Source organism: Delphinus delphis, chromosome 12 (genome assembly GCF_949987515.2).
Source record: "Delphinus delphis chromosome 12, mDelDel1.2, whole genome shotgun sequence".
Taxonomy (NCBI): Eukaryota; Metazoa; Chordata; class Mammalia; order Artiodactyla; family Delphinidae; genus Delphinus; species Delphinus delphis.
The window spans coordinates 63,850,871-63,864,881 of record NC_082694.2 but is presented as its reverse complement, the minus strand read 5'-3'; the positions used below and the strand labels follow the sequence as shown (position 1 = coordinate 63,864,881).

General features: G+C 38.5%; 1 protein-coding gene across 12 annotated transcripts in view; it reads left to right on the top strand.

The window, feature by feature from the left end:
* The window catches only part of LTBP1 (latent transforming growth factor beta binding protein 1), a 461,631-nt gene that overhangs the window by 375,045 nt on the left and 72,575 nt on the right, over nt 1–14,011 (top strand). For all 12 annotated transcript variants that reach the window (XM_060026845.1, XM_060026844.1, XM_060026842.1 and 9 more), the window contains 2 exons: nt 1,306–1,428; nt 7,210–7,335. In XM_060026845.1, coding sequence (XP_059882828.1) covers nt 1,306–1,428; nt 7,210–7,335 — 249 coding nt within the window. The remainder of the gene's footprint in view (nt 1–1,305; nt 1,429–7,209; nt 7,336–14,011) is intronic.

Sequence of the window (14,011 nt, the reverse complement as noted above, 5' to 3'; positions counted from 1 at the left end):
GATCTAGTATTCAGAAACACTTTAAAAATGGGTGAACCTCATAATAATTTATTTTGATAGAATGAAATTATAAGATGCTTCTCTTTTATCTGCCCCATGAATGGTACGGAAGGCAGTTAATTAGTTGCTTGGGTTCTACGAGGAATATTTAATTCCTGTGCCCACATTTTCAACCAGACAGCGAGGAGAATAAGGCAGCAGCAGTCTCCATATTCACTTCTTCCTGGACCTCCTCATGTATTTTAGCAGCAATCATAATTATTAGCAAGAAATGCCATAACATGCCAAATTTCTGAGAAAACAAAGAAGGTTTTGTTCTTTAGGTTTCTTCAGTGCTAATAATTTGAATCCTACACATACAACAGAATCGGAGCTCATGGAGTGTGTTAGGAATAATGAGCTCTGACTAGGAGTAAATGAGGTAATAAACAGCCCTAGTGAAAGATCTGCCTCGAGTTCATGCAGCAAGGGGGGGTCATTGATTGTCTTACATGCTCACAGTCAAGACCCATTATTGGTTACATAAACCATTTTTAGTTGCATATTTGTTATAAGTACATACGTTAGAAAAAATCCAGGCAACATTATACCTGTTTGTGATAACTGCTGAGTAAGTGACTTGATTTTGTTGACTCCCTTGCCCGCCAAAAGCTCTTCTTCCCGCTCTGCCACTTTCCACCCTGCTGTCAAGGCTCCAAGTAAGTTCCTTATGTTACCCAGGCCACCTTTGACCTCTGTAGTGTCTCTTCTCTAAATTCATGTGACACTGGAAGTTGGTTTTAGTCTTTTGACAAATATCTTTTTTGACAATTCTTATGTTAAACTATTTTGAACTTATAAAGCAACTCAATATTTTTGTGTTTTTTCTTATTAATATAATTTGGGTTTTTTGGTACAATCATTTTCCTTTGGAGGCAGGGAGCATGCCAAGTACTTTAAAAATCTTTCCTGTAATGCATAATATAGGATCTTGTATAAATAGATGCTCAAGATATTCTTATTTGAGGAATAATTTTATTCTCTTATCATCACGGAGAATTTAACCAAGTAAATTACTGTTTGTTATAGAATCTTTACTTTCCTCTTTGAATTGATTTTATTTGATGTTAAAACTTGTTTATTTATTGTGCAAAGCTAAAATCCTTTCAAAATATTTCATTTCTCAAAAACTCTAAAAGGTAAACGTCATCCATTTAAAATCATGCGTTATGAGAGATGTAAAATAGTGTTCATTTATGAGTCTGGTGTGTAAACATAAGGGAAATGTTTTTCTAAATACATTTTGTTTTGTCAATTGACTTGTAGATATCAATGAGTGCTTGGAGGACAATAGTGTTTGCCAGGGAGGAGACTGCATTAATACTGAAGGGTCCTATGATTGTACTTGTCCGGATGGATTCCAGCTAAATGACAATAAAGGATGTCAAGGTACTTCTCTCTCCATCTTCTAAATTATAATTTACATTATTGTTCAGTTCTGCGTTGCTTCCTGATGATAGTCTGCGGTTTTACCACTCTATATGTAAGTGAGCTATGCCAATTTGTATTTGTATAATATTTTTCTTGAGTCTACATCAAGTACAGGAAGTTCTCGCTTTGCACTGCACCATGTTAACTGAAACTCATGTGTTTTGGAACTGTGTCCTAGCTTTGTGTGCTTCTGTGGTAACTGAGATCACCTGTACTTTGCTGTTCCTTCCATGGGCCAACCTTGGTACTTGATTCTAAATTATCTTCTAGCTTTTTTATCTCCTTCATGGGTCTATTTAATCTTGTCCCGTAGCTGATATATATCTGCTTTTTTTTTTTTTTTCCTGATCCCTGTTTTTATCCAGTATCCAGCTTCTCCTCTCCCCCAAAAACCTCACTAATGTTTTGGTCACAATTATAGAGGACAGGATTTTATGTTTTTTCAAAGTGCTATCATGTTTAATCTCCTAAACAGCAGTCCTCCTCCCCTCATCTGTGGTTTCACCTTCTGCAGTTTGTTACCCACAGTCAGCTGCAGTCAGAAAATATTAGGTGGAAAATTCCAGAAACAATTCACAAGTTTTAGATTGCTCACTGTTCTAAGTAGTGTAATGAAATCTCGTTCCATCCCATTTCATCCCACCCGGAGCATGTATCATCCCTTTGTCCAACGTGTCTCATCTGTTAGTCACTTAGTAGCCATCTCCGTCGTCAGATCCACTGTCGAGGTATCACAGTTCCTGTGTTCCAGTAACTCTTATTTTACCTAATAATAGTTCCAGAGCACAAGGGTAGTGATTCAGCAATTTGGATATACCAAAAAGAAGCCATAAAGGTGCTTTTTTTTTTTTTTAAATGAAGAGGTGAAAGTTCTTGACTTACTAAGGAAAGAAAAAAAATCATGTGTTGAGGTTGCTAAGATCTATGGTAAGGACAAAGAGGGAAAAAGAAATTTGTTCTAGCTTTGTTGTCACCCCTCAAACTGCAAAAGTTACGGCCACAGTGCATAAGTCCTTAGTTAAGATGAAAAAGGCATTAAATATGTACAATAAGATAATGGAAAGAGAGAGAAATTACATTCACATAACTTTTATTACAGTATACTGTTATAATTCTATTTTTAGTTAGTGTTGTTAATCTCTTACTGTGCCTAATTTATCAATTATACTTTATTATATGTATGTATAAGAAAAAAGTAGTATATATACGGTTCAGGCCCATCCATGGTTTCAGGTATCCACCAGAGGCCTTATAATGTATCCCCTGGGGGTAAGGGAGGACTGACTGTACAGTGGACACAAGGTACTAATAAGAACACAGTACCAATCACAGCACAGCTTTAACTGAATACCTACTATGTACCAGTTGCTGAATTACCTTACTTAATTTGTAAAGAATTGAAGAGGCAACTTTTCTTTTATCCATTTTGTGCATGAGTAACTGAAGCTCAGAGAAGTTAATTAGCATGTTCCTCACTAATAAGTAATTGAACTGAGATTTGAACCCAAGATCTTCCCCACTATTTTCTCTACATTGCCGTGCCAATTGTTGTTACACTTATAGCCAAAGGAAGGAAGACAATGAGATTCAGTGAATTTTTTTTTTCCCACTGTAACACATTGAGTTATTGTTGATGCTGGGGTTAAAAAATCAGATTGTCTAGATCATTTGTTCCATCATTTTTAGCTACACCTAACTGCCCCACAAGTTTTCCTATAATTATTAGTCTTAATAAATCCATGCCTTTTTTCCCATTGAAAACTCAAACTTACCTGTACTCTTATTTATTTCTAATACTGGATAAATTTTTTTTTCTCATTGTTCCTCCGCCATTATGGACTGTAGTGTATCCCAAAGTACATATAAATAAAAGCTTGTTGGAGTCATTTTTTATCCATTGCTACTGGACATGTATGACTTTTTTGTTCTCGATTGTCATAAATTATATCCCTCTCACGTGTCCCAAATCTCAGTATTCTTAAAAGGGAATATGGTGTCTATTCTCTTAGTTGTGAATATTATACTCTGTGTATCATTATCTACACTCAGCTTTGTGTCCCTGAGATACAAAAGACATGGGCCTTTGCCTTACTGATCCCAAGATTTAAATATAGTGCAGTTTGTACCTCATTTGATATCATATATTTATTTACCTTCAAGGTGAATTTAAATTTTTCAGTATTTCCAATACAGAAATTAAATGTGCTTGGATTTAATGTAGTTGAGAAGAAAGGTTTGAATTATAAATTTATGTGACAATATTTCCATTTGGGGTCTTTTACATCTTAATAAAATCTTGATTTATATAAAAATGCCAAGAGATACCCCCCCAAACCACCTGAATCCTGTTTTTATTACAGACATTTGGGCTTAGAAGTAATATTTTTTCTGTTTCCTCTTGTCACAAATTTTTGACCAAATAGAGGTAAAACCAAGTCTTGTATAAAGAGACCATGATTTCATATTGCAAATTATATGCACTTCTAGAGTTAAAGTGCATAAAACTCATTTAGCCATCTGAGTAATTAATCATACTGTCTTCTCTCCGTATATTAAATTTGTGTTTGTGATTTGATAGGAACTCATATGTGACTGCTCCAAACATATGATGTTTTATTGACTATAAATCATTATTAAATTGACTTTGTTCTCAGTCACGTCGGTGATTCCTGATTTCCAGAATAAATTAATGTCTGCTTGAAAAACTGATATCCAAACGAATGAAAAATATTCCTGAAGCGGGATAGAGACCATTTAAAAAATACTATCTGTGAATATGCTCCGTCACCCACCTTCTCTGATTAGAGTCTGTTTATAATACCATGTGCACTCACCTTGTTTTGAATCATCTCTCTTTGCCACATCACTGGAGGCAACTTTGTGATCCTTCGCTCTGCCTGAAGTTAGTAGCCTACTTCTATCTAATCCCATGATCGTGTCAGCATTCTGTACATGGGTGTAGATTTCAGAGTTTGTTTTAATGCTGAAAACATAATTGATGACAATGTGAATAACCGTGGAACATATTTGAATAATGATGCATGATAGGCATAAACTTTAAGCCTCACCTAATAATCTGAAGATAGTTCCATATTCAGGAAGGCATTTTCAATTGAAAGTGTAAGAATCTCTTCCCCCAGCAAAGTTAACGATGTCATACAGACAGCATGGAAATTCTATGTTAATACTCTCTTTAGGAATGTGGCAGCATACATTTGATCTTCAGAACACACTCAGTTTCACGTTTTGACTTACACGTGCCAAATTGTGAATTTCTGTGGAATCTTGGACCTATGAAAGAAACCCAACTTAAATATAGTCTGGCTTTCAGCAGAGTTACTAGCAGCATAGTTTAGAAATGCCTCAATAAGTGCAACCCAAATTGAATGCATATGTTTCTCTGGTTCCAGATATTTGTGTTGTTCTTTCTTGGTGGTTTCCTGGAAAAAAGTCTGGGAATTCATCTTCAGTTCCTGTCATCAGACTTTTTAGACAATTATTTGTTAATCAGTGACTTCTCTTTAAGCAAGAAGTTTATGCCCATTCTTCCCCATGCAAAGTTGCAAAAGTCTGACAGCTTTTATAGGGCCATATTGAGTCACAGATAAAATAAGGAGGTGGTCTCGGATAACCTCTAGGGCTCTACAAGATGGATATCGACCTGGGACTTGATCTCCAGGCCAGTGGAAGTTTATGGCACTTTGTTGCCCAGGTAGAGGGCAACAGATTCTAGGCAGCAGATTGGAAAGAAAGAATGGAGCTAACGGGTAAAAGAAGGTCAGAGTTCAAGAAAGATCACAACCTAAGGTATTATCAGTAGGTAGCGAGGAAACACAGAGGATACCAGAGATTTTATAAAAGAAGTGACGAATTTCACAGAGTGGAATCATGTTGAGAAATAGTAAAGTAGGAAATGATTCATTGCTCTTCCTTGAAATATTTTAGTGACAATTAGAAGAATGGGAGAATTGTTAAGAAAATGAGTGATTCCTATTTGATTTCTTAGTTGGGTTCAGCAGTAGATAAGCCAGTTAGCCTGAAATATATGGCAGAAGGAAGGGTAAAAAGTTCAGGCTTAATACAGAGATGGCCAAATCAGTAATATTGCCGGAATTGCTATTACACAGTGAGATCAACAGGGCAAAAAGAAGAGCCCCAGGAGATCCTGGATACGGGGAAAGGGATGACTCTCTGGAGGAGGTGAGCTGCCGGGTTGGTGGCTAAGCATGTTCTAGAGGTCACTAGGAAGGTCCCATCATCTGTACCTTTCCCATGTTCCCATTAAGCTTTACAGTTATTCATGTTGGTTCCTGCCTCCCCTGTGAGCTTCATAATGGCAAGGGCCTCTTCCTACTCAGCCTTCTCATAGGAAGCCTTCAGCCAAAGTTTTTAATTGAATTAAAGATGGATTTTTAAGAGGATATGTTGAGGACCTCTTTAGCAAGAGATAAAGAGGAGGACCTAGGAGACTTCAGAAAGATAGGAAAATGACCTTAGTAGGGCTAGCGCCTGGATGGTGCCAAGGACCTGGGATACTTTTTATGACCCCCAATTAACTAAGAGAGCCTCAATCAATCACTCTTCAGTTATTAGAGAATGAACAAAACTGTGACATTTTTTGGTGGGCAAACATTCATAGTACACTGTTCACTTGCTGTGCTAGGAGTTGGGGACTCAGAGTTAAAATACGCAGTTCTCCTTAAGAAGCAGTCAGTGCAAGAGGGACACAGATGAGACAAACAGCAGTTAAAATGCAGTGCGCATAGGCAGTTGCTTGTGTCAGCACCAGTGTGAATAGGTGAACCATTCTCCATGATTCCTTATGTTGTCCACTGTGGGCACTCTTAGCCAGTATAACTAGGATTAGTTTGAAAGAACACTGCATTTACACCAAATACCTCAGGCATTATCAGTGTTTAGGAGTGATCATCACCCTGGCTACAGGGAGCATAATCATTCTTCATTGAGGGCAAGCAGAGTATGAGATGGTCAACACAACTACAGCATGATTTGTTCATGGTAGTAGTCGCTACCACTTTTTGACTCTTGGTTGTGTTGGGTACTACATTAAATAGCGCCTGATGCTCATTCACTAATTTCATCATCACAGAGCTGTGCCAATATTAAGACTTTGCCTGGTATAAAAGGCCTTTTTCTTGTACTTTATTTCTTGTATCCATTTTCAGTGAAATATAGATTGTAGTCTATTTCATTTGTATATTCAGACATCTGAGAAGTGCCATTTCTGAGCCAAACACTGTAAGACACGTCCAGCCTTGCCCTTAAGAAGTTCACGTCCCAGGGATGGATAGGCATGGACGTGGGGAGACGTACAGGCCACAGGAGAGTTGTCTGCATGGTGGTGGGAGGGGACAAAGGACAGCACAGTATTCACACTGAAGAATATTTCACAGAGGATTTATTTGATTGTAGACCCTCAAGCCTCCAATATGTCTTTTAAAAAAAGGGTACCTTTGGGTTGAAACTATGAAACTGCTTTTTTTAATTTTAGGTTGAAAATGGTTTGAACATTGGCTAGTTCCTGTGATTCATCCTAAGTAGTTTCTCTCCGCTGACAGTCCAACTTGTCTTGTGGTCTGGTGTGCGTACAGACTGAATAGTTGTACCATCAAAGAAGTGTCTGACCATGTTGCAATAGATTTTTCTTCCTGTATGTCTGGTATCATAAGAAAACAAAACAGATTTTTTTCAAGTATGTGGAACTCTTCTCGATTCCAGATATTAATGAATGTGAACAGCCTGGACTCTGTGGTCCTCATGGAGAGTGTCTCAACACAGACGGTTCTTTTCACTGCGTCTGCGAGCAGGGTTTCTCAATCTCTGCAGATGGACATACATGTGAAGGTAAGACAAACCATAAGACATCACATAATTATTACATGATAAAGCAGAGAGGAGATCACTCTCTATTTCAATAGGCAAAGGCTCTGAGACACTGAAAGACACGCATGATTTAAGGCCTTAGAACATGTAGGCACCAAGATGACCCCTACCCGAAATCACAGCTCGGGGTGGCTGGGATTTACAAACAGGATAAACGGCCATTATGATGGTGAAAATACTCACAGGTGATTCCACTACTGGTACTGAATTAACAAGTCAAAATGTGTGGGAGGTGATGATTTTAGGTGCGCATGGGGGACCTAAAGGAAAACGGGGACAACATCCTGATGTAACTCGAGACTCTGCCAGTTTTGATTATGCTTCATATAGACCATCTGAATCATTCTGTTTATAAAAATGCCTTGCTTGATTTTTTCTCTGCACCACTGTCAGCAGAGATTTTCCAGAGTTATTCCTCTAATATCCTTAGCTCTAAGCCAGTATATTTTCTTATCTATCAGTATTTGTTATGTCCTAAAAGCTAATTAACTTGTAAGATGTTAAGATAACACTGTGGGCTTCCCATTGGCAACCTCTGTATGTTTGCAGGGATACAGCACTGGTTATATTCATAAGATTTATATCTTGATGACTTATTATAGTTTGATAAATTGAGGAATAATTCATCTGAACTTTTATAAAAGTAAACCGAGAAGATTCCTATAATCATAATTTTAATCCATCCCTTTGTGAATCTAGGTTATCAAAACCCAGCTATGTTTTAAAGAAGTATGAAGGTTTTGTTCTGGGCCTATGATAGGATCCAAATGCTTTGCTCTAAAAAATAGTGCAGCAGGAAGTGTGTGCTCTCCTTACCCATACCACAGTGGAAACAAGCCGAGGAACGGCAACCAGGTTCATCTGAAACTAATTATTATATTGGGAAGAATAAACTGATCTTATAAAAAGCAGGAGATTGTTGAAATTGCTCTCTTGCTGAGCAGACAAAACATTGATACCAGATTTGGTTTCAAGTGAAAGAGAGATAGTGCAGGGTGGGGTTTAAACAAGCAGATTCTGAGGGGTTTGAAAGTGATCAAAAGTGGGGAAATGGAGAAAAACATCATAAAGATGGCCGTGAGAGGTTTACTCCATGATTCAGTGGTTCAAGTTTTAATTAGTTTTATATTTAGAGCTCTTAAGAAAGACAGGGCATGAATGCATACATTCTGGGGGGATCACGGTATTCCCTGGTGGAGGGAATAGGGTGCTAGCCCATCTGAGTCACGGACGAAACGAATTTGCAGAATGCACATTTCCCTGCCTTCTAGAAAGGTGCAGGTTTGCTTCTTCAGCTAGCTCTAAAACATGGTTAGTAAGGGCTTCCTTTGCTGAAAAATGGTCCCAGTTACAACTGCCAATAGCTGTGCCATGCAAAAACTATATTCAGAAAAAATGTAAGTCACCTCAAGGGCTCACCAGTCAAAGCCATTGCTCCAGAAGACTATACCAATATAAGCATATTCCATTTATTTTTTCTTTTGTACTTTATAATTTGTCTTTAATTCTGTATCTTTTAAAATCCTGATTTCTGCAACTCCAGAGTTACATAATCATGCTAATTTAGTTGCAGTTCTAATTTTGTTAGTCATTTACTTGGCAGAGATTTTAATTTTAAAATGTGTTTTTAGAAAACTTCCAGTGCTTTGTAAATTACTGTACTTTAGTATACTGTCTTTGACACTTGTTTCATATTTTTTACTCCAGAATCTGGATAGTTTTACAAAAGTAAAAAAGTAGATAATTTAGAATATTGTTCTGATATATGGCAGTATAACTAGAAAGCTCCCTAATTATTAGGCATGTTAATCTCTTTTTAGAATAAGCTTTGCAAGATTTTCATTTTTTGTGGTCTTAATCCAATATATTAAACTGGTCCAAATTTTCTGTTGTTGGACTTAGTCTGAAACTTGTGACAGTAGCAGTATGTCCTGATTCTACCTTTGGCGGTGGTGTAGGACGAAGCTAGTCCATGCGATGGGAATTTATCTATGGAGGTGATGTGCATAGGACTTGGATTAACATTGAGAAGTGGCTGGCACCCTTATTTCATGCCCATCTACCAGCTTACTTCCGAACTTCTAATTAAAGCAGTTGAAGCCACCTGGATGTGTGAGGGCTGGCATACCCTGCTTTAAGCAGGGCTGAAGGAATCCCACCCAGATGAGGGAAGGAAGGCCCTTCCCTGATTTCCTGTGACTTGGAGAGCTGTCAGCATCTCTGCACAGTTATTGAACCACAACGAAGAGGTGTACTCTTCAGCATGAACTGTCTCAGGTATCAAGTAGCATGGCCGATTCTTTGGAAATACACACAGCACCACTGGCTCCTTCCTTTCCCTTATGTATGTGCCACTCTGGGAGCACGTATGTGGGAGAGGATGGAGAAGCATCTTGTTTTTCCCACGTGAGATAAAGAAGAACAACAGTGTCATTTGAAGTTTGAGTGGAGTGGGAAGGAAGTGATGGGTGAGCAGCTATTTATTTATTTATTCATTCCCTCAGCAGTGACAGAGTGCCTGTCTTATGCCAGGCACCATAACCGTTCCGAGGGCAAGACACACACTGTTCTTGTCCACATGGAGCCTACATTCTAGGAAGGGATTCAGGGATCAATAAGTAAATAGTACATATAGAAAATTACGTTGGTGTAGTTAAATAATATAACATGGTTATACTTCATGGATATAAATAAGTGCAGGGTATGGCATGCCATATATAATTTATAATGCACAGGGTTTTTTTCCCCAAGTCCTACATGTGGATGTCAGTAAACTGCAGGGGAGCAGGACCCTTCTGGTTTACTTCCACCTCGGTAGTTCTCGGTAATTCTTTCTTTTCTTCTCATAACTGCAGTTCATCTTTTCCTGCCACCTCCTGCACCCTCTAGCCAGAGCTTTTATTTTGTGTAGGAAAACAAAGGAAATTTTTCTTCTTTCATTCAGCTCACTGTTTTATATTTCAATTTATCTTATCGATTTGTTTTAAAAAGTTACACTTCTTTGGCTCCTTTATTTTTCCCCACTTGTTAAATTGCAGCGTTTTAATTCTTAGGAATAATATGTATCATCCCGTTTATAAGCTGACTCAGGGTTTGGTTTCTTCATCATCAGAAGAACGTGAGTGAGTGGGAAGAAGAATAGGGAAACCTGTGACTGTATCCTCAGTGTCACCATGTCTGTCCCCTGACTCCCATAGAGAAATGCCTCCTGGTCTCTGACTTGGCATCACTCCATCCACGTGCCTCTGGGCAGGCTGCTCTTGGCCAGGAATGGCTGTGCTCGCCCAGTTGGGTGTCCAGGTTGACTGAGACCTTGTATGACAACAAGTAGAATTGGGGACATTGGGCATCTCTAGACCCCACTGTGCTTTCTAGTCTGTTCACATAATAGACTGGGCACACTGGTCTAGCAGGGACCTCAGAGGAGCCTGGCAACACAGAGGGAGCGTTGGTGACTTACGGAACCTGCTTAGTCATGGCTAATTAGGCCTCCAAACCATGACCAAAATAACTCCCTAAAGCCCTGTCCTTTAGAAAGAAGCCTCATTCATTCATCCGTTTGACAAATATTTATTACGTGTGTGCTAGGTACTGGCCACTCCTCTAGGAACTGAGGCTGTGTCAGTGAACAAAAAAAGATCCCCAGTTTCTTGGAGGCAATAAACTAATAAGCAAACTATGTAATATGCTAGACAGTGATAAACCCCATGAAAAAGAGTGGAGTAATGGGGTTCTGAGGTCTAGAGTGAAGAATGGAAGCTGGTACAATACAGACTAGGGTAGTCACAATGGGCTGTTCTGCCTCTGTAATATGGGTTAGTGAAAGTAATACTAAAATTGTGTCTGAGTAACAGATAAAGCCATATCAAGTGCCTTTCTTTTTCAAACTGATCATCTCCTGGCTAAGTGATAATAGCCTGTCAATAAACAGACAAGAGGACATGAGCTTATCTGCTAAAGGCCTTTTTCCAATTACCAACATGAGTTCTGTTGTCCAGACAGGGGAATAAAAACTCAGAGTACAGCACCAAGAGCAAACCCTCATGTGAATTATGGGCTTTGGGTGATCATGATGTGTCAGTGTAGGTTCATCAGCTGTAACAAATGGAGCCCTCTGGTGGGGGATGTTGACAGTGGGTGACGCTAGGGGAGGGTTTTGGGAAAACAAGGGGAATATGGAAACTTTCTGTGAAATTTTACTGTGAACCTGAAACTGCTCTTTAAAGTCTGTTTTTAAAAATCAGGCCTTCCTGGCATTACCTGTTTTTCATCAGAAAAAAACAAAAAATCAAAACCTTTAAGTTCAAGTCTCTATTCGACTGCTATCTTTTTCTCCCCTGAATTTTGTTGTTTATTTCTCCCTTTTCAAAATAATACCCCCGATGGAGTATGTGATCAGGAACTTCTCTCATATTCAAAACAACTCTCATATTGATTTAAAAATTGAGACCTATAGGATTGGAAGGGGACTTCTTAGAACATCTAGGCTGAACTCTGAATCCCAAAGCACTCAAATCAAGCTGTAAAGGCTCTAATCCTGTAAGCTATTTAGATATCTACTATAAACCACTTCTTGCTAACTCATTCATCTGGAAGGGAAAACACAACAAATGCAAGTGGTAAGGATGGCTAGTTTCTTGAAGTTGACTGAGAACAGTGATATCAGAAAGATTAAAAGAAGTTGGGTCCAAACTCTTAGGCCAATTTTGTGTTCGCTGGGAACCAGAAAATACAGTAAAGGCAACCTTTGCCAAATCAAAGAAATAAAAACGAACTGGGAGCTAGTGTGGTTTTGTTTTCAGACTTTGAGGTACATTTTCTATGAACAGTGTAGAAAGAAAGTATAAAACCATTGTTGACAACACTCCAAGGCAGTTGGTGGTTTTGTGGCATGGAGATAGAACTTTATGTCTATCACCGAAGAGAAAATATTTTTGAAAATGACTTAGCCAAGTAGGACATTGAAGTACCCTGACACAATAATATATTACATCTGGCTGCTTGGCGCAAAGACTTTTAGGGTTTTTTTTTTTTAGTACTTTTAGAGTTGGAAACTGAAAAGCCCAGTAAGAGAACACAGCCGGAGTGTTGCTTTTCTAAAGACAGGGAATTCAGCTTAACAACAGGATCCTTTCCCTCCCTTGTGTAAAAAAGGATCAGACAACATTCCAGGTAAGGAAGGGAAGTGGCCTCTTGCTGTAAAGGCTACTGTTCTTCACACTCACTCCTCCTGTGAATGTACTTCTGCAGAAGTGAATGAAATGGATGATCAAATCATTAGGGAGAGAGCTGAGGAAATCTTGCTGGAATAAGCTGCTTTTGGACCTGGAATACATATTTTCCATGCATTGTTTGATTGTCCTCCATATATGAACATTTTTATAAAGAAATTCATAATGGTAGCAAAAAAAATTCAAGAGCTCTTCCTAAGCCTTTTATCGCTGCTGACCTTTTAAAACCCCAGAGCTATGGAAAATCATCTGTTATTAGAAGAAGTAAACACTTTTCCTTGCAGCCAAAAAAATAGACATGAAACTGCCAGAAAGGGAAGTCTGTGAATAGGCGGGCTGCCCCTCACACTTCCTACTGTGGCCCCCCCTCCCCCAGCTCATGTCTGGGGCACCAAGAGTTTCCAGCATCTACTTTGACCAGTCTTTTGATGTCATCAACAACCCAAGTTCTTGAGAGATCATGGAAGGTTGTTGTGAATAATATTTTTATACTTTAGACCTACATTGTAATGCTTAATATATCGATTCCAGAATCAGTTACTTTTTAGGCATCTAACAGAGAATATCATATGGTTGTCTTGGACGCCCAGTGTGAGTGGACCAGAGATACTTCACACGTCTGATTTCATGACTTTATTAAAACAACAGCAGTAATAGTAATAGCCAGCGTTCACTGAGTTCTTGTTAGGAGCCAGGCACTGTGCTAAGCGTGTTGTACCCATCTTCTCTTTTAATCTTCACAGCAAACCTATAGGTAGGTTAAGTACTAATTGGTATGCTTTTGGCTGCAGTGAGCAGCTTACTATAATAAGCTGCTTACTATTATACTAATAAGAAGTGCAGAGATTGTCACCTCTCATCTACTGTAGGTCTTTATTTAACGTCACCTTCTCAGTAAGCCCTTTTTTTTCTCTTTTTTTTTTAAGTATAGTTGACTTACAATGTTGTGTTAATTACTGCCGTACAGCAAAGTGATTCGGTCATACATATATATATACATTCTTTTTCATATTCTTTTCCATTATGGTTTATCATAGGATATTGAATATAGTTCCCTGCGATATACAGTAGGACCTTGTTGTTTATCCATTCTATATATAATAGTTTGTATCTGCTAATCCCAAACTCCCAATCCATCCCTTTCCCACCCTCCTCCTGCTAGGCAACCACCAGTCTATTCTCTATGTCCCTGATTCTATTTCTCTTTCATAGGCAGGTTCATTTGTGTCATATTTTTGATTCCACATATAAGTGATATCATGCGGTATTTGTCTTTCTCTTTCTGACTTACGTCACTTAGTATGATAATCTCCAGTTGCATCCATGTTGGTGCAAATGGCATTCTTTTGTTCTTTTTTATGGCTGAGTAGTATTCCATCGTATATATGTACCACATCTTCTTTACC